The following is a 21,169-nucleotide window of genomic DNA, read 5'->3' as shown; positions in this document are numbered from 1 at the left end:
AGTTAGCCTGCCACTAAAAACAGTTTTACCCACTCCACAAAACACCTGAAGCAAATCTATTATTACGCCAGACTGTCCATGTGAATGTCTGTGTTGACAGAATGATTTTAGAAGTTAAACCAACCTTACATTTGAAGGATTTATGTTCCTGATAGAAAGCTTGGCATCGGCGGACTGATTCCGCCTAGTGCCTATCTTACCGGCAAAGTACAATTCCCCTGCTGCTGAGAAAATAGTCCCTCAACATGCGACGATTCATGAGATGCAAGGTTAGTTTTATTTCAAACATTATTCTATCAACACAGACATTTACATGGACATTCTGGTGTAATAATAGATTTGCTTCGGGTGTTTTGTGGAGTGGGTAAGACTGTTTTTAGTGGCAGGAGAACTATGGCCATTGACATGCACTAGCCTAGCAACAGCAACCTCTGCAAATACAAGGACTGGATGGAATATTTTAAAAAGTATCTCTACATGTCTCCAACACTCTGACTCACTAGGAAATGAGGTCCTATGTCCAAAATTCCAGACTGTCCCTTTAATATCAGCTCAGGTAGTTACCGGTTTTGCTCTATTTGCTTTTCCTTCGCAGCTCCATGGTCTTGGAATCATTTACAAAAAGATCTTGAATTGGAATCTGTGGTGTCACTTGATAAGTTCAAGAAAATAGTAAAAGGTGTCGTGACCGAGACTTGTGTGTGTTTTTCTTGAGATGCAAATGGTTTTATAATGTGATACTTTACTGTAAACAACTAAGGAGTTCAATTTTAGAGTCAGTGTTGTTAGCTCCTCCCTTCAGACAGATACAGTGACTCAGCAGAACCCTGTCTGAACTGAAGAAGTCTCAAAGCTTACGCCAACCTTCATTAAAACTTAAAATTAAATAAACAACAATTAAAGAGAGGTTATTTTACTTTACTATGGAGTATTAGCTGCTAGCACATAACATCTTTAGATCACCATGTAAACTTTTATTGTTTTGAAAATGCTATATTCAAAAACAACATATTAACACGTTTTATAAGTTTTTGAGTCTCCCCTCCTTTTGCTCCCCAAGTTAAGTCACTCCCCCTTCAGAGCGCTATCACATTACAATCAGCGTGCTAATGAAACTACTGCACATCGCATTAGCATTAGCATTAGCATTAGCATTAGCAGTGATATACAAAAACCTGCCTTTATAAACTGTCTAAATCTGGACGACTAAGGGGTTACACATTTATTTCTGTATTTGTTATGTATTTATTCATTGGTCTGTGGTTCCTGGACAGGTTACCATAAGGGTCACAGATGTGGACGAGCCCCCTGTTTTCTCTCCGCCCACTTACAACTTCACTGTTCTGGAGGAAACCATCGTGCAGAACATCGGCACCATCTCAGCCACCGACCCAGATAAGGCTCGCAACATGATACGGTAGGTTATGAACAAGAATTTTATTATATCATCACCAAAATAAAATGTACGGGAACATCAGGAGAGCACTTTAAAGTTCCTGTATTACAACAAAATGGACTCTTGTGAGCTTTAAGCCATGTTAGAATGTTGTTACGTCATCAAAAACAGACCTAGAGTTGTGTTTTGTTTGATTACCACATGTTTGAGTAATCCTGTATTAGTCTCTCTGGATCCGTGTGTCTTTCATGGATTCGTATTTCAAAATAAAACAAAAAATTTGAAATAAAAAAATAATAATAAATAAATAATAATAATAATAATATTTTCTTCATTATTTGTCTCCAAAATCAAAATGAATAACGATTAGTTTTTTCAGATTTGCAATTTTGTGTTTAAATGAATAATGGAAAACAAATAATGTTTCATCCAATTTTGACCCTTATGGACTGAACCAGGACTAACCCAGAACTGATCCCAGAACTGAACCAGAAGGACTAAACCAGGACTTAACCAGGACCGAACTAGGACTAAACCAGGACTAAATCAGAACTGAACCAGGACTGACTGTCGGGACGAGCCCAGAAGTGCACCCGCGTAGACCGTCGGGTGACCACAGGTGAAGAGAGCTAAGCGCAGCCGTCACCTGATCATGCTTTACGGACACCCTGCTCCATGGGACCTGGTTTAGTCCTGGTTCAGTCCTGGTTTAGTCCTGGTTTAGTCCTGGTTCAGTCCTGGTTCAGTCCTGGTTCAGTCCTGGTTTAGTCCTGTTTAGTTCTGGTTTAGTCCTGGTTCAGTCCTGGTTCAGTCCTGGTTCAGTCTGTCTGTGACTCAAAAGTCCAGCATCACAATTTAAGTCACGGAAATGGGAAACGACTGTTATCCGTTTTTTCCATTATTCATTTAAACACAAAATCAGAAACTGAAAAAAAAAAAAAATCATTATCCGTTTTTTCATTTTGGTTTTGGAGACAAATAACGAAAAAAATAGTTGTTTGGTTTTTTTTTTCTTATTTTTGGTTTTATTTCGAAAAAAGAATGAATGATAGAGAGATTTTTCTGCATCTCCAAAGCTCAAAATGCTGTGTTCCACTTTGTGATATCTAGTAGTGGTAGTTTTCATGTTAACAACTATCTTTTACCTTTTCTTCAATGGAGATGGTGATTTTTGATCCTAATGAAGTGTAGTGAAGGTGTATTGAGTTTAAAAACACAGTGGAGCTCTTCCTGTAATACCACATGACATGAGTGTTTTCTGTTTGAGAGAAGAACTCAACCTAACCTAGTTTTTGGCCTCATTTGAACCACTTTACTCCTCAGAGAGACAGTTGTATATACCGTTTTTGATTACTCACAGTACGGCGAAAACCCTAGAAGCACAACAACACACATAAAAAATACCACCACTGCTTCAAACTAATCGCCATATTGTTTATCACTTTTAGATACTCCATCTTGGACCCGGACAGCCCGTTCTCCATCAACCCCAGGACGGGGGTGCTGTCCACTGTCCGGCCCCTGGACCGAGAGCTGGAGGCCACACACATGTTTCAAGTGAAAGCGCGGGAGGAGGGGAGCGGTAAGTCACTACGAGCAACGCAGCTTTTATGAATTCACTTCCTCAGACAATAGATCTTGACGCTCCCATTCAGAGCATCTGCTTTCTGTTCACAACAAGTCCGCATTTATTATGGAAACCGAGTGGAATGTATTATCAGTTTTTTTTACAAACGACTCACTCCGTCTCAGCACCTGGAAGCACAGACGAGGACAGGACCTGCTTTGTTCTATCAATATTCCTCAGATCTATAAAGGGGATTGTTAAAGGTGCATTGCGTTACTTTTCTGGTGCTCCTCTGTCGCTACGGAGATGTTAGTGCTTTGCCTGGAATGTTCCATGGTATGATGTAAACAGTGTTGGGAAGGTGACTTTTAAAATGTATTCCCATACAGATTACAGATTACATACCCCAAAATGTAGTTTGTAAAGGAATCCATTAAATTACTTAAAGTGAGTAACGTAATCTGAATACTTTGGATTACTTGATTTGCTGTAGAGAAGCAAAGACGAGGAAATCTTCACATAAGAAGTTTTGTCTGCTAAAAGAAAATAAAAAAGCACAGTCTTTATTAAAAATATTATTGATAGAAGAGGAGGAAACACGGTCCACCCAGCAGGGTTTAGTTAAATCCTGTTTTAGTCCTGGTTTAGACCTGATTTAGACCTGGTTTTAGTCCTGGTTTAGTCCTGATTTAGTCCTGGTGTAGTCCTGGTTTAGACCTGGTTTTAGGCCTGGTTTAGTCCTGATTTAGTCCTGGTTTAGTCCTGGTTTAGACCTGGTTGAGACCTGGTTTTAGTCCTGGTTTAGTCCTGGTTTAGACCTAGTTTAGACCTGGTTTTAGTCCTGGTTTAGATCTAGTTTAGACCTGGTTTAGACCTAGTTTAGACCTGATTTTAGTCCTGGTTTAGACCTGGTTTTAGTCCTGGTTTAGTCCTGGTTTAGACCTGGTTTTAGTCCTGGTTTAGACCTAGTTTAGACCTGGTTTTAGTCCTGGTTTAGTCCTGATTTAGTCCTGGTTTAGACCTGGTTTAGTGTACGGCAATGAGTGGAATTACTGAAAAAAATAAAAATAAATAAAATAAAGGAATATAGCCCAAAATGTGAAAACAGGATCATACCACTGTGTAATCCATTTATTTCAATAAAGTAACTGTAATCCAATTACCACTCATTAAAACAGTAACTGTAACTGAATACAGTTACTCATAATTTGTACTCTGATTACGTAACTCCGGTACATGTAATCTGTTACTCCCCAACACTGGATATAAAATACCTCCATTGAGCTTTATTCATCATGAGTGTTTCTGTTGCTCAAAAACACAATCATTCTCTCTGTGAACAGGGGCAGTTCTCCACAGATCTAATCTGTAACGAAGCCTATACTTGTCTCCCTTGAGATAAATTGCTTTATTCCAGACCGGGGCGTTGTACAGTTCCTGGACCACATATGGCCTTTTGTTTGACTCTGACCGGCCCATTTAAACTAATTTGGGATTACAAAATAAACATCTTTTATCATTTTACCTCATGCATGGACTAAAGCTGCATTGCTTTTATTTTAAAGGTGTTTTTTTAATAACATTTTTTGGCAACTTCACTTTTTCATTGCTTAGTCATAATACTCTTACCCAGGGGTCTCCAACCTTTTTCCTCCGGTGAACTACTTTTACAAAACAGAAATGCCAGAGAGCTACTCGTTTTAATGGCCGCAAGAAACTGAGACGATTATAAGAAAGGGTGAGCCTTTAGCTCCAGTTAGATGCCTATAAAACAGGGGTCTTGAACCTTTTTCCTTGGGTGAGTTATACCTTTACAACACAAAAATTTCACAGAGCTACTCATTTTAGCCATCGCAAGAAATAAAATAAACATAAGAGAAACCTAGATGGAATAGAGTTAGATAAAACAACATAATCTATTATTTATTTATGACTGCACAAAGTCAGGCATCAAAATGATAGATTTATAATAATACTAGGTGTTTAATTCATCAAGTTTTAGTTATTCAGAACAATATATGTGAATTCACAAATCATTTGGTGAACTATTTGGAAGAGGGTGGAGAGCTTCTGGTAGCTCCTGAACTACAGGTTGGAGACCGCTGCTCTTACCAGTCTGACCAGCTCGTCAAAACAAGGTTATTTACTGCTTTTTATAAAGAAATACAATTAATATTATATGGAATTGAGTTAAGCATTTTGGTCTGCCCCTCCACAATATTTTCTGTTTCTCGTGTGGCCCCATGGTCACCCCACCCCTGGTTCATTCTCTACCATGGAACATTCTAGACAAAGCAATAACATCTGCATAGAGACAAGCAAATGATGGACCCTCCACCAGAAAACTTGCACAATGCACCTTTACAAGAATCATGAAGCATCTTCCATTATAATACATTAGCAGGCACTATACTAAACCTCTTCAAGCGTGTTTTTGAAGAGAGAACGGCGTTATAATGTGGGAGAAAGAATGGTAGAAAAAAAAGTTGATTTTGCATAATACTAAAACTATATTAAAATATAATCACTAAACTTTATTGTTTACAGATATGAACCAGGAGCTCTTTTCCATTTTAGGAACAGAAATTTCGTTACGGACAAAATAGTGAAATAGAAACACCAGGATCATGCAGAGCAGGTTAATATGAACATTTTAAAGGGACAGTCCGGAATTTTGGACATAGGACTTCATTTCTTAGTGAGCCAGAGTGTTGGAGATGTGTGACACTTTTTAAAAATATTCCATCCAGTCCTTTTATTTGCAGAGGTCATTGGTGCTAGGCTAGTGCATGTCAATGGCCACAGTTAGCATGCCACTAAAAACAGTCTTACCCACTTCACAAAACAATTATGACACCAGACTGTCAATATAATTGTCTGTGTCGATAGAATAATTTTAGAAGTCAAACCAACCTTGCATTTGAAGGATTTATGTCTGAGCTGCAGCAGCGAGTTGTACTTCCTGATAGAAAACTTGGCAGCGGTGGACTGATATATGAGAAAATAGTCCCTCAACCTGCGATGATTCATGTGATGCAAGGATAGTTTTATTTCAAACATTATTCTATCAACACAGATATTTACATCAACAGTCTGATGTAATAATAGATTTGTTTAGAATGTTTTGTGGAGTGGGTATGACTGTTTTTAGCGGCAGGCTAACTATGGCCATTAACATGCACTAGCCTAGCACCAGCAACCTCTGCAAATACAAGGACTGGATGGAATATTTAAAAACATGTCTCCACACGTCTCCAACACTCTGGCTCACTAAGAAATGAGGCCCTATGTCCAAAATTCCAGACTGTCCCTTTAAGACCAAAGTCAATGGAGCCAGAAGTGCCCCCATGTTCACTTACTATTTGGAACACGGTGGCTAGTGCGTTAGCTTTGTCGATTTATATATACAGTCTATGATTCAAACTTTTTTCAAAATATCTTATGCAAAATTTTAATTGCTTATCCAGTTTTTCCAAAGTTTCTACAGTGGTGGGCTCTTCTCCATGCTTGTCTCCATGGTAATACTACTTAATTTTGTTTGGAATATTCCAAGTGTGGCATTAAAATCATATGTCCCGCGAATACCTTAATAAATTTGCATTCTTACTGTGTGCAGAGTCAATTCTCTTCATATTTGTCATGTAACTCGACTTGGAGGCATCACCTGCTCCAAACTCCATGGAATTTAATGCTATACTGTGGAATATTCTAGGCAAAGCAGTAACATTTCCACTGAGACAAGCAGGTAGCACACTCTCCAGCATAAAGGTTACACAGTACATCTTTAAATATCTTTCATTCTGCCTTTTATACGATCGAGCATTTAGACCTAAGCATTGCGTTTGCTTTCACATAATTCTTGTCTTAGGAGCAGTCTGTTTTGAAGCCTGCCTTAATGTTTTTGGAATAGAACTGCGCACTGCCAAGGTCCCTGTATACAGTGTCTCTATTGAGCTAAAGATAGAGTTCAAGAAGACGTACTCGCAAAAGAACATCAATGTAAAGCAGACGTGAAAGCCAGTGTACGGAAAATAGCCTCTTTAAATCTTCAAGCCTGACTTCATCCTCAAAACCATCTTTTCAGCACAAAGTGTATTATAAAAGTCTGAGAGGAACGTGGGTGGTGCTTATAGGAAAGATCTTAGCAATGCATCAAGAATAACTTATAGTTCTGAGTATTAAAAAAAAATTATAACAACATTTGAATATCGAATAACTTTACCAATAGTCACTCACATCAGGTTATTTTAAGTATTTATGAGCTTTTATAACATTGTTCGCTCATCAAAAACATACCTGAAGTTGTTTTTTTTGCTTCATTCACACTTGTTTTGTAAATTTTTTTTATCCAAAGTTGTCTTCTCTGAGCTCTCAAAAATGCTCTGTTTGCGTTTTGACAAGATTGTTGCGTCAAAGGTAAAAATCCAGACGTCTCCTGCAGAGTTTTTAAAGGTGCATTGTGGAGGGTCCGTCAAATGCTTTTCTTCATGGAGATGTTATTGCTTTGTTTGGAATGATTTACCTTTCAATCATCATGGAGACCAAACCAGACCAAGTCAGATCTTTGGAGAGGCGACCACGCTCACAGTCAGAATACCAGTTTTTTTTTTTTAGATATTTTTGATAAATAAAACCACTTATAATTGAATAAATGTAAGGCAGAGCTGTTTAATCTCAAATTGTGGGACATTTTAACCAGACCAATGACATATCCATAGAAACAAGAAAGTGACGCAACCACAAACGAAAAGTTACACAGTTCATAAACTGTCATCGGACACATTCTGTGATCAACTGACTGGGAGAGATCGCTAAATTACTCAAAGATACATGGATCTTAAACCTCTTCAGGCATGATGAGTTTTTGATGAGGGAACAATGTTATAACAAAAAACAAAAAAAAAGAAACTCTTATATATATAATCACAAAGCTTTATTGCTTACAAATATGAACCAGACTGTTGCTTTTTGGATCTGGTTTAGTCCTGGTTCAGTCCTGATTCAGTTCGGGTTTAGGCCTGGTTCAGTCTTGGGATCTATCCTGGTTTAGTCCTGGTTTAGTCCTGGTTTACTCCTGGTTTAGTCCTGGTTTAGTCCTGGTTTACTCCTGGTTTACTCCTGGTTTACTCCTGGTTTAGTCCCTGGTTTAGTCTGGTTTACTGGGTTTAGTCCTGGTTTACTCCTGGTTTACTCCTGGTTTACGCCTGGTTTAGTCCTGGTTTAGTCCTGGTTTAGTCCTGGTTTAGTCCTGGTTCAGTCCTGGTTTAGTCCATGTGAGGTGCAAAAGTCCGGCATTGCAGTTTAAGTCAGGTGGACCGGAAACAGACTTTTAGTTTTTTTCGTTATTAATTTAAACACAAAACTGAAAAAACTAATCGTTGTCCATTTTTTCAGTTTGGTTTTGGAGATAAATAATGAAAAAAATAGTCTTATTTTTGGCTTGTTGGTTTGATCTTAAAGGTACACTGTGCAACTTCTCCATGATTGTCCCCGTGGAGATGTGCCTAGAATGTTCCACTGTATGGTCATAAACTTAAGAATCTCCATGGAGACAAGCCAAATTACAGGTTAGATCTGTGGAGAGGCGATGCCATTGACAGTAAAAATGTATGTTTTTTAAGATATTTTTGAGCAGTAAATAACACGTGTAGTTGAATAAATGCAAGACAGATTTGTTTTTGCCATACTGTAGACAATTTAAACCAAAGCATTAACATCTCCATAGCAACAAACAAGTTGCGGACCTCCAGAAAGTTACACAATGCACCTTTAAGCAAGACAATGAGAGAGTCTGAAATTCAACAATTCAAACTTTAACCAAGAGTGTACAAGAGTATATCCTTGGGCAGGTTACATTACCCTTTTTGTACCTCGATTTATGGAACACTAAATTTGAAAAATGTTTTGACTATTTCACAAAATGGCTGCCCTGGTAAGACACATACATTAGGAAAAGCAGCAGCAAACCCCTTACATCTCACTATGTCCTTTTTATGTTGTTTTCAAGTTTGGGAAAAATTCATTTTAGTTTGAGCCATTTGCAAGTCTCGTTCTAACACATAGTCATTCATTTATGGTTTGACTTTGCACATCAAAATGCTTTATCACCATTTAGGATCCACATAAATCACCTTAATACCTGTTTTTACGAGTGTCTTTGCGGCGGAAATCGTGGAACATTTTCCTCGGGTCTCTGGCCAATAAAAAGAAATATACAAAGCAAAGAAAAACAATCCAGACGTAATTTATCTTGTCTCTCGGTAAGCCCCCCAAATTCACCCCAAGTTTTCTCTGCTGACTTCATTCTAACGGAGTGGAGACAGTACCTTTTATGTAGTCACTATATCATAAAACAGTTCCACAAAGAAGGTTAGTGCAAGGTTAGTGAACTCGCTGTACAAGGTTAGTGCACTGTCTGTCCCTGCTTACACCCTGCTGTTGCCATAGCGAATAAACAGCTCATATTATGCTATTTTCTGATCTGTTATAATATTGTTTCCTATTCAAAAACATACTTGGAGTTGTGTGTTTTGTTTCATAGGCAAGGCAAGTTCAAGTTGATTTGTATAGCACAATTCGTCCACAAAGTAATTCAAAGTGCTTTACAGAAGAAGAAATACGTTAAAATCACAATAGAAATAAATAGAGAGAAGAGTGCGGAATGAAAAATTAAAACCTTTTAGACCCGTTTATACTGAAACGTCTCACCGTATCACCATATCACTGTATTGGAAACGATCTGCCTCCAGACACGTCGTTTCTGTGTCCTCAAAAGCCTTCCCTATCCACACAGCTTTGATCACATTTGTTTACGTTTTACAGAAACGAAACTTAAAACCGCATGGCTAATTTGCATAAACTGAGGCTCAGAAAACAGCTCGCTATTGTGCGCTGATGCGGTTCAGCTTCTGTCAGATTAAAGGACACGACTTATATGTATTCTTTCTGTGACAGAGGGGTGTTCTGCTGATGGTGAGTCCGTTCTGTGCTTTTATTGCGTACGAGATAGTTCATATTAACCTTTTCAGAGATTACTAAATAGTACAGCATTATTAACTTTGTATAACTCTATAATTGTACCTTATCTGATGTACTGTGTGGAAATTTGGGGTTCAACATGTAAAACTTACCTACAACCTTTATTTATTTTACAAAAAAGGGCCTTGAGAATTATCACCAGCAGTCATTGTAGAGAGCCATCCAACCCAATATTTGTTCAACTTAAAGTGTTGAAAATGCAGGATATGGTTGACTTAAGTCTCCTCAAAGTCATGTATAAAGCAAAGTGTAATTTATTACCTGTAAATATTCAAAAACTGTTTGAGATGAGAACAAAACACTACAATTTAAAAGGAACCTACATGTTTAAAAAACCCAGATTCAGAACCAAGGTTATGGAGCGAAGTGTCGCTGTGAAAGGAGTTCACTTATGGAAGAGTCTTGACAAAGAAATAAAAGAATCAAGTACAATGACGACATTTAAAAAACATATAAAATCGAATGCACTGTGTCTGTATGAAAAAGAAAACTAAGTTGTGTATAATAATGAAGATTTACTGTTTGCAATTGATCAGTAATTGTGCCTGAACTGATATGGAATGTTTAGTGATGATCAGTGTTGATGTTTTGTCTTGAAAAAGGAAAGGGGGGCAGATAACATAAGATTTTTTCTTCTTTCTGCTCCTTTTCATTCATTTCTTGTGTGTTTGATGTTGTGACACTGTAGATGTCTTTTTATGCTTTATGAATGAATGAAATAAATAAATAAATAATTAAAAAAAATATGTTTGCAGGTCGTACACATAGACCATTTATATGAATGGACATACAGTATATTCTAGCCTCTTAGAGTTTTGGTGTTGAATTACTTCGCGGCGAATAGACCTACATCAGCGTATCAGTGTTTTCAGGCGTCCACACAGTGCCGGATCAGATCTGTACTCAAATTAATTTGTGGGAGCTGGCGGCACCAGATCGTTCCGTTTTGAGTCAGATTAGTATGGACGAGCACTGCATCCACAACAAAAACAACTCAAATACATAATTAGTGTGGACGGGGCCTTAGTTCTTCTCTCAAACTGAAAACACTCTGTTCCACTTTGTGATGTCATGGAGTAATTGCTCAGTTTCAGATGTTCACCAAAAGCAGAAAGTAAAAAAATTTACCTTTACCTTTACCATTTACCTTCGTTGATTCGGTGCCAAAAACTGTGCAGTCTATTGTGGCTGCAACTCTTTTATTTATTTTTTTCGTGTACCAAAAGTGGTGTGTCACAAGTTTATAAAAACAGAAAAAGATGACAAAAGTGGATCGACAATGTCCGGCTTAAAACAAGAGGCGGGGAAATGGACAATGCTCGAATTTGCAGCGACCGCTTTGTAACATAATAACATAAACTAATATTTTCAACATTTCTTGGACAATTATTCAGAATGACAAACATCGTAAGTGACAGATAAACTGTTGCATTAAAGGTCCTAACTTGCCCTAAAAAACTTTCTGTGGTGCAAATTTTATGAGCTTACTGCTGTAATTTGTCATTTTATACCTTTTTATAAACCCAACCAGATTCAAAATAGTTGTACGCCTCCAGAATTTCAAAGGCTTTCATTTGACTCAGGGTAATACGAGGTCTGCAGCACCAGATCATTTATTATATCCATCACCTCAACGCCGCAAATCCTCGAAATTGTGTGAAAAGTCCGACTCCTCCATATCGTACGGATCATAACCTGTATTTAGACTTATTTTTTTGCGATAGTGGGTCTGTGCAGGCGTACTCGCTGTCACCCATTGTGCTGTGTTCTGAAGCAGAGAGAAACACTTCCTGCCTCACATCTGAATTTCACACATCATCATGGTCCAGGGAAGTGCTCCACTGTGTTTTTAAACTACATACACCTTCCTAAGAACCATTTGGATCATTTCAGCCCTGGAATTGTCAATCTCTACTGAACAAAAATGTTAACTTTAGCTGATAACTTGAAAACTACTGATTCATGACATCACAAAGTGGAGCAGAAGCATTTTGAGCTGATGCAGACAGCTAAATAAAGTACTCAACACAACCCCAGGGATGTTTTTAATGAGGTAACAACATTCTAATGCGACTCAAAGCTCACAAGAGTCACTTTGGCATAAAACAGGACCTTTAAGAAAAATATATCTTTTGAATGGGAAAAAGTCCATCTTCACGGCAGCAGCAGAATCATCAGCCTCTCCATCTCTTTCTCTTCTTATTGTATTTCCAAGTCTTTACCTATCAGGGTCTAGGCGCCAAATTCACACTTCAAATTATTATTATTGTTATGCACCATTGTGAAAGATTGTGTTGTGTTTCTTGTAGGTTTGGAGTCATTTGTCAAAGTGGACATCAACGTTCAGGACATCAACGACAACAAGCCGGAGCTGATCGCCGAGGAGATTTATCTGTGTGAAAATGACAAAGCCAATACGGTAAGAACATACTGTAATGACAAACTATAAATATCACTGCATATGTTTACAAAGTGGTCATCAATTCTATGGCCATAAGTAATGTTAGAGTGTAAATGTAAGACTTTATTTTCATTAGTTTTTTTGCCATTATCTTCACTGTGTACTGTATAGAGCTTATGATTTTTTAAGAACAATGTATCTTAAAATTCATATAAATTGTAAAAATCTAAGCTATATTTGGTACTTTGGTTTAAAGACTTGAAATGACTTGAAGCTCAAAGCAGACGACTTGGACTTGACTCGGACTTATGGGCCAGTGACTCGAGACTCAACTTGGACTTGCCTGTATTTGACTTGGGACTTGACTCGGACTTGAGGTCAAAGACTTGAGACTTACTTGAGACTTGTAAAACAACGACTTGGTCCCACCTCTGAGAAAGACAACTCCGCTCACAGTCAGTGCCTGTTTTTCTAGGTATTTTTGAGCTATAAAACCACCTGTAATTGAATAAATGCAAGGTGGAGTAAAAGTATTAAAAGACCTGTTTAAAAATGAACTTTAGGAATAAAAAGTGTTGTGAATTTGTTCAAGTATTAAAACCCGAAGCTTGAACTCAAAATCTTTTGTCAGGATGTTATAACAAACATGGTAAAATAACTCCTAAAATCATGTCAAAAATAAATAACTATAATAACTTTACTTTTCAGAGCGGTTCAAAAACTGCTGCACACCCTGCCCCCACCCCCACTGGCTGAAGAAATGAAGGTTTTGGTGCCAGCCTTATTAAGAGCTTTGTTATTCATTTGATATTATTAAGAATGTTTTATTTTTCAAATAGTAGCTTTTAGAGCATTAGTGAATCATAGAATGTAGTAAAATAATTGTTATAGCACTTAGTGGCATCTTTATGATTTATATTAATATGATTTATCTGATTTTGCTTTTGTAACCTTGTATATGCAACAATGGACTGTGATAATACTGTGCACAGGAAGTTTGCAATATGCAAATTAGGTACAAAGTACTAGGGATGTCCCGATCAAATTTTTTTTGCCCCCGAGTCCGAGTCCTTTGATTTTGAGTATCTGCCGATACCAAGGCCCGATCCAGTACTTCTATAAAACATTATAAAATGAACTAAGAGCAAAGAATAAGATCCAGGATGTGTGGGGATCAGATTGTATTGATTTCATGTGTAGTATTTGGGCTGAACTTAGTGTGAAAAATCAACTGTCCAAAACTTTAATTTTATTAACTTTTCTAACCGTGCACCATCATTGTTGAAAATATTGACTTTTCACACAGTCTGGTCTTGGAATGTGTAACTTAGTAAACTTAATGAACTGAACAAAACAGGAACCAGACCAGAATCAGATCAGACCTGAGACTCGACTCTGCACAATCTACACTTTGTATATTTGATATTATATGGAAGCCTGTGCATTACATTTGAAACATTTAAGCTCGTCCATGAAATCCAAATAATACAAAATCTTACCAAATAAAAACGAGATGACAGAAGCCCCACAGCCTCTCCAACCCGGCCACCCCCACTCCCCCACACCACCACCACATCCACAAACCCACAGAGGAGCACGCGCCACAACATCGGTCCCACCGCTTTAATGCCACTTTTCCCACCCTCCCCACTAAAATCGCCAACTCCGTTGTGCAACATGCAAACAAACAGTGCCGTGTGACGACGCCATCGGCTGCGCAGGTGTGAACACGGGCCACAGAACCACAGGTAACAACGCCCGAGCACGACACGGCCCAAAAGTCCCAGTGCGAGTGCGCCTCTAGTACAGCAGGCGCTGGGACAGTTAGTCACGCTAAGTGGACGTGCCTGAGCAAATCCTGCGCCTCAGAAAAACTGTTGCGTCCTGCGTGCGCTGTGTGTTATATACGTATATATTATTTATCCGATACCTGATCAGACCATAACGGCTGAGTCCAGATCGAGTCCGCAGTCACGTGATCGGCACCGATTTCTGATCGGAAATCGGTGCCGATCACGTGACTCGGATCGGGACAACCCTACAAAGTACATGCACTCTGTACAGGATGCTTGCACCTTGCTAGGTGAGCGACTGGCCTCCAGAGCAAGGTATGTGGTTTTCGAAGCGTCCTCTATTCTTAGAATTGTACTTCTCAATAATGCTATGTGTGAAGACTGATCACTCTGCACGTGCTTGGGAGGAGCCCTGTGGGATCTACAGTATGAATATTATGTGAAATTCTCGGCAAATTTGGATCCTCCATCGCTTTCGGCATTGACCTCACTAGTGTATTCACTGCTAGTAAGCAGATCCCACATTTGAACTAGACAGCGCTCTGCAGCAGACCTAGTCACAGGGTAAATGCTCCTAAGGTAATTGCATAGTGATTTGTCCTAATTATTTTGACACAGTGAAACCTGAATAAAAAGCCCAAAAATAAGACAAAGACAAATCACTTGTTTGGATCCTTTGTTGAGTTTTCCCTTAATTCCATCTCTACAATGAGCAAGTTCAGCTAGACTAGGTGAGTGGCATAACATGATGCAATGTTGGAGGATATTTAATGCAATGTTTGATGCAATACTGAGGCTAGATAAATGTTTGATGCAATGATAAGAATAGGTAAAAGTCTTATGCAATGTTAAGATTAGGTGATTGTTTGATGTGATTTTAAGACTAGGTGAATTTTAGTGTAATGTCAAGGCTCTGGGAGGTAATGAGATGCAGGCCATATAGTTTTAGCCTGGGATTTTAACAAAAATGTAGTGGAGTAGAAAGTACAGATACTTGCTTTGAAATTTAGTGAAGTAAATGTAAAAAGTACCCACTGTCGAATATACTTAAAAAGACAGTCCATAATCTTGGACATAGGACCTCGTTTTCTAGTGAGCCAGAGTGTTGGAGACGTGTGGAGACACTTTTTATAATATTCCATCCAGTCCTTGTATTTGCAGAGGTCGCTGGTGCTAGGCTAGTGCATGTCAATGGCCATAGTTCTCCTGCCACTAAAAACAGTCTTACCCACTCCACAAAGCACCCGAAGCAAAATAATTATTATGCCAGACAGTCGATGTGAATGTCTGTGTTGATAGAATAATTTTAGAAGTAAAGTCAGCCTTGCATTTGAAGGATTTATGTCTGAGCATCAGCAGCGAGTTGTACTTCCTGATAGAAAACTTGGCAGTGGTGGACTGATATATGAGAAAATAGTCCCTCAACATGCAACGATTCATGTGATGCAAGGTTAGTTTTATTTCAAACATTATTCTATAAATGCAGACATTTACATGGACAGTCTGGCATAATAACAGATTTGCTTCGGGTGTTTTGTGGAGTGGGTAAGACTGTTTTAAGTGGCAGGATAACTATGGCCATTGACATGCACTAGCCTAGCACCAGCAACCTCTGCAAATACAAGGACTGGATGGAATATTTTAAAAGTGTCTCCACACGTCTCCAACACTCTGGCTCACTAGGAAATGAAGTCCGATGTCAAAAATTCTGGACTGTCCCTTTAAGTACAGTACAGATACCTTAAAATTCTACCTAAATACAGTACTTTTACTTTGTTACCTTCCATCAGGATATACTGTTATAGCGTGGTCTTTGCAAGTGAAATAAGGCTGACAGTTTCATTTGAGAATAACAGTTGAGCTGGTTATATGGTGATAATGAGCAGTGGGAATCATAAGTTTATACCTGTATTGTTATTTTAAAAGTTGGTTTCAAGCTGTCATGCAAGACAACAGACGCATATGGCACCTGAAATAAAGAGATTTTTTAAAATATATGTAACTTTTCTGATAGACAGCCTCCATTGAAGTGTAATTGTGTTGTCTAGAGCACTCAGTCCCATACTGAGTCCCTAAAAATTGTCAGGGGTTCCTGGAAAAGACGTCCAGACTAGACTGTGTGACGTTTAATGCAGGAATGGCAATTTCTATGCTCATATTAAAGCTGCACAGAGTAACTTTTCTGGTTGACTGCTTGTTTCCATGGAGATATTACTGTTATGTGTTGATTAGAGATGGGCATTTGATTAAATTTTCTTAATCGATCGTCGGGAGAATTAACGATCGATTATCGATTAATCATTAACGTTTTTTATATTAAAATTGATCATCATTATTATTACTATCTGCACTACTAATCTGCATAAATAAATTCAACTTTACGACATATAAACTGTAACCACTCTAGAGCCGCATCAGCCCATTTGACATTATAATGTGTTTAATGAAGCTTTGTGCAAGTCTCACAGAAACGAAACTTAAAACCACATGGCTCATTTGTATAAATTAAGCAAGAAAAAAACAGCTCTTGTGCGCTGATGCGGCACGACTCAGTGGAATACAGGTTAGTGTGACCATATTTGCATTTGTCAAAACCAGGACACCGTACGGGAGGTGGGAGGTGGCAACTCATCATCGACATTGCGCGACTCTCACCTGGCAAAGCTTTTTCCCACTGGACACCGAAACATATGTGCTGCTTTGTACACTGTGCACATGGCCTCACACTTGTCCCGAACGCAACGGAAAGCGTGAAATTTCTTGTACAAGTCATCGTTAAATACGCATTTGTGCTTCGGCACGTTGTAGACTGACCGACTGTTTGTCTCGCTCCTTCTGAGTGCAGAGAGACACATGTACAGACCCTGTTTGGTCACACTACACACAGCAACCTACATTCAGTTTGTCGATTAAAATGAACGTAATCGATGAAATTCAAAATGATCAATTATCGATTAATCGACTAAGCATGCCCATCCCTAGTGTTTATTATTCCACAGTATAAAAAATAGACTTGGTAATCACAATGGAAACAGGTTGATAGTCAGATCTATGGAAAAGGAAGTGTGGACATGATAAGACTTATGTTTTTTAACTCTAACAGACTTAAGGGCAATTTTAGTACATTTTTCCTCACCTGGATTTTTTTTTCTTAATTTTACTATTAAAATCCCCCCTTTTTCGCCCTAATGAAGTGTTACACATCTTTTTTTTCAGTACAACCTGTTATTTCACTATCTGCATGCTCCAGTTGTGTCATATGGCTGTAATAAAAGCTAAAAGGACCAGAAATACAAATGAAATAAAAACAAAAACAAAACACACAGCAAACATGTATAAAGAACTTTTTTAAACATTAAAAAAATGCTTAATTTAAGGCCTTAGCTACAAAAGTGCAAAATATCAAGTCTTTAAGTAAAATATCCTCGACCATTTTGACTCACTACGCTCTTTGGCAAAGCCCAATCAAAATGGACGGAGCGCGTGTGTTTGGCGGAAAACAAAGTTCCTATTGGACACTCGTTTTCCCAACGTCATAACGCAGCGTACATGTGGTGTAGGATAATGCCGGAAATGTGCCCGGAAAGCCACAACTCTCAAGGAGAAAAAGTAAGTTTCTATCTTTTACGGTTGAAAAGTTATGCGCAGTTATGTAAATGGATGAATTGTAAATGTTTTTTTGAGTTATAAAACATCTGTAATTGTACAAATGTGAGGGAGATATGTTTGATGTCCTACCGTGGAACATTCCAGACAAGGAAATAACATCCAGGTCCTTATAAGTTAGACAGTGCACATTGAAGTCATCAGTGTTTTTTTTTTTTAATCAGTACTACTCTGTAACATAGTATAAGGTCTCCAATGTATCCATGAGTAAAAAAGGGGTCATTGGGAGAAACGTTGAGAGGGACCTGACCTCCACCCACAGTGCTCCACCCAGAGGACCTCACATGACCTACCTCCATCCACAGGTCCCTAAAAGTAAACATACAGCGACCACGACGATGTTCAGACTGCAGCCTGAAGTGACCCAAATTTGCGACCCCCTATGTGACCTGTATCTGTTCTTTTAATGACAGTCTGAACGACACAGATCTGATTTTGGATATGTGCTCCTAAAACCGATACATATCCGATCATTTGACATGCGACTTCAGTCTGAACGGCCAGATCAAATTTATCCCACCTACACGTCAGTCTCGGAGTCTCGTCAATGGAGGGAAAGTGAGGTTAGCGAGTTGATTCATATTTAAGGGGATCGCTGTATTCAAGCCAAATTGTAGAAACCGAGCAGTTTGTGAAATGATTGCCAAAGAAATGTCCAAGCGCAGTACATGGGGTCCTGGCTCTAATGTCAATGAAAACAAAGAGCCTGTGAGCCAAATACAAGGAGGCTAAAGACTCAAGTAAACAAAGCAACTGTGGACATGTAACCTGTCCATTTTACCAAGAACCGGACCATATTTTGCGAGACAAGCCCAGCGTTTTGGCGATTTCCGTAAACACTGAGCACGCTCGCTGTGTGTGACGTCGTAGTGTCCTCCAATGTGCATGCAAAACGCTTTTGGGGTGTTTAAAGTTCACACTGGAGCTCACATACAAGTCACATTTAATAGGAAATGTGAATGACCTCGCAAAAAAACAGATTTCACAAAAAAATCTGAATTGAGCATTAAAGGGCCCATCTCATGTAAAATCAACTTTTCAGAGTTTTCTACCTTCTAAGAGTGATGTGTGGACCTTGTGTATGTGGTCGACGTGGATTTTTAGATTGACCCGGTGTTTTTTTAACAAATTGCAGCGTATTTCTGTCACCCTCCCCACATGACAATGAACTAAAGCTGCTACAACAATGACACAGGCAGCTTCAACTATGACGCGTTTGACGTAGCTGAAAGCACTTCACACCAGTCCCCCTCCCCCGCTCCACCGCCTCCGCCCCACCTCCACCTCACATCAGCTGACAATTCCCACATGAACACCTAGACAAAAGCGACAGCATAAGCTCATTGTTCTACACTGCAGTGAACACGATATAATAAGTTTATCTACTAGTGTTTATTCATACTTTACCAATCAGTAATGTTCAGCTGATGTCGACGCGGTGCTTGAGCTTCGTGTACCTCAAAGTCCTCGTCTGATTCCAGGTCCAACACATGCGGCTGAACGCGCTGTATCTCCATGATGAATAAAAGTTTATTTCTACCACTATCAGGGTGCACGTCTGTCTCCCCCTCCCTCCCTGAGATGGCGGAGGAAGGGCGGCTCACTCAGAGCCTACGTCACGTTTGGAGGGCGGAGCCTGTGCTTTCTCAGGACGGGCGGGGGGAGGAGCAATAGTCGGTCTTTCATAGTTCCTGGTCTGTGACGCCTCCAAGAAATCAGTAACATTTCATAACTATTGTGTAATGGATGTTCCAAAACCCAAATTGTGCTTGTTTATGTGCAGAAGATACAATGTGAAAAGAGTTATTTTGCATGAGACGGGCCCTTTAAGCCCTGCAGTCTGAACGTAGCCTAAGTCCGCTGTTTCCTGTTGCCAATGGTGCCAATGTAATGTCACAAAAGTTGACTTGTTGACATGTCCGAGTACAACCTGAAGCAGCTAGAGTACCACTAGCAGCACATGTATCATAGTCTGAGAAACACTCCTCTATAGTTTGCTTTATGAAATCAAACTTTCTGCATGAAAAAGCCAATGTTGAAATAAGCAGCCGGATAAAAACCACATCACATTTGGGACGACTTTCTCTTTTTTGCAGTACAGACTTAACTAAACAGACTTCTTAAATGTTCACAGTGATTATTTCTTTTAGTTCTTATAATCTCTGCTTGCATCGCTTGTGTATTCTTGACCTGACAGCTTATATTTGAAACAGTGTGAGGTGAGTTTAGGTCAGCGAACAGAACTTCAGACATTCTACACTGTGTACTTTGGCCCACGGTGTCTTTAATGTGACACCAGGACACCAGCATCTGAAACTCATGCTAATTAATGCATAGGCTGTTTCCCCCCTGTGGACTCTATACAGTACACACACACACACACACACACACACACACACACACACACACACACACACACACAGAGACAGAGACACACACACATACTTGGCTGTCACTGCTGGTTCCAGTTCGTCTGGCAGTGTGCAGAGGGACTTGTAGTTTTTATATGTTCTGACCTCCCCCCCCTCTCTCTCTCTTTCTTTCTCCTTCTTCTCTGTCTTTCTCTTCTCCTCTGGCTCACTCCTCCATCCCTCAGCTCTGCTCTTATCTTCTGTTCATTTCCTCGTTCTCCGTTCCTCTCCCTGAACTTTCTGTCTTCCCCCCTCTTTCTCGCTCTTTTTCTCCCTCTTTTTCTCTCACTCTCCCCCTCTCTCCCACTCTCTTTGTCTCTCTGTTTTTTCTATTTCTATCCTCTCTTTCCTCCTCTCTCTTTCTCTGTCTCTCCCTCTCTCTTTGGATCTCTAACTCTCCTATTCCTATCTCTCTTTCCCTTTCCCCTCTCTCTCTTACTCCCTGTCTCTCTTCTCTCTCCCTCCCCTCTCTCTCTTTCTCCTTCTCTTTCTCTCCCTCTCTCTTTGTCTCTCCTGTTCCTATCCTCTCTTTTTGCCCCCTCCTCTCCCTCTCTTTCTCTCTCTCTCTCTCTCTCTCTCTCCCGTTCCTATTCTCTCTTTCGTCCTCTCTCTTTCTCCGTCTCTCCCTCTCTCTTTGGATCGCTACCTCTCCTATTCCTATCCTCACTTTCCTTTTCCCTCTTTCTCTCTCTCTCTCCCTCCCTTCTCTCTTTCTCTTCCTCTCTGTTTCTATCTCTCCCCCTCTCTTTGTCTCTCCTGTTTCTGTTCTCTCTTCCCCCCCTCTCTTTTTTTCTCCTCTCTCTTTCCCTCTTTCGCGCTCCTTCCCCTTTCTCGCTCTTTTTCTCCCTCTTTTTCTCTCACTCTCCCCTCTCTCCCCCTCTCTTTGTCTCTCCTGTT

General features: G+C 39.4%; 1 protein-coding gene across 1 annotated transcript in view; it reads left to right on the top strand.

Moving 5' to 3' along the window:
* cdh5 (cadherin 5) overlaps positions 1 to 21,169 on the top strand; it is a 222,190-nt gene that overhangs the window by 92,427 nt on the left and 108,594 nt on the right. Inside the window, exons 8-10 of the mRNA XM_020929300.2 lie at positions 1,275 to 1,417; positions 2,845 to 2,978; positions 12,311 to 12,420. Of these exons, the coding sequence (XP_020784959.2) occupies positions 1,275 to 1,417; positions 2,845 to 2,978; positions 12,311 to 12,420 (387 nt within the window). The remainder of the gene's footprint in view (positions 1 to 1,274; positions 1,418 to 2,844; positions 2,979 to 12,310; positions 12,421 to 21,169) is intronic.

This window comes from Boleophthalmus pectinirostris, unplaced genomic scaffold (assembly GCF_026225935.1).
Source record: "Boleophthalmus pectinirostris isolate CB_2022bp ecotype Guang Dong unplaced genomic scaffold, ASM2622593v1 HiC_scaffold_5, whole genome shotgun sequence".
Taxonomy (NCBI): Eukaryota; Metazoa; Chordata; class Actinopteri; order Gobiiformes; family Gobiidae; genus Boleophthalmus; species Boleophthalmus pectinirostris.
The sequence above is the reverse complement of the archived record's forward strand: the minus strand, read 5'-3'. Positions and strand labels throughout refer to the sequence as shown.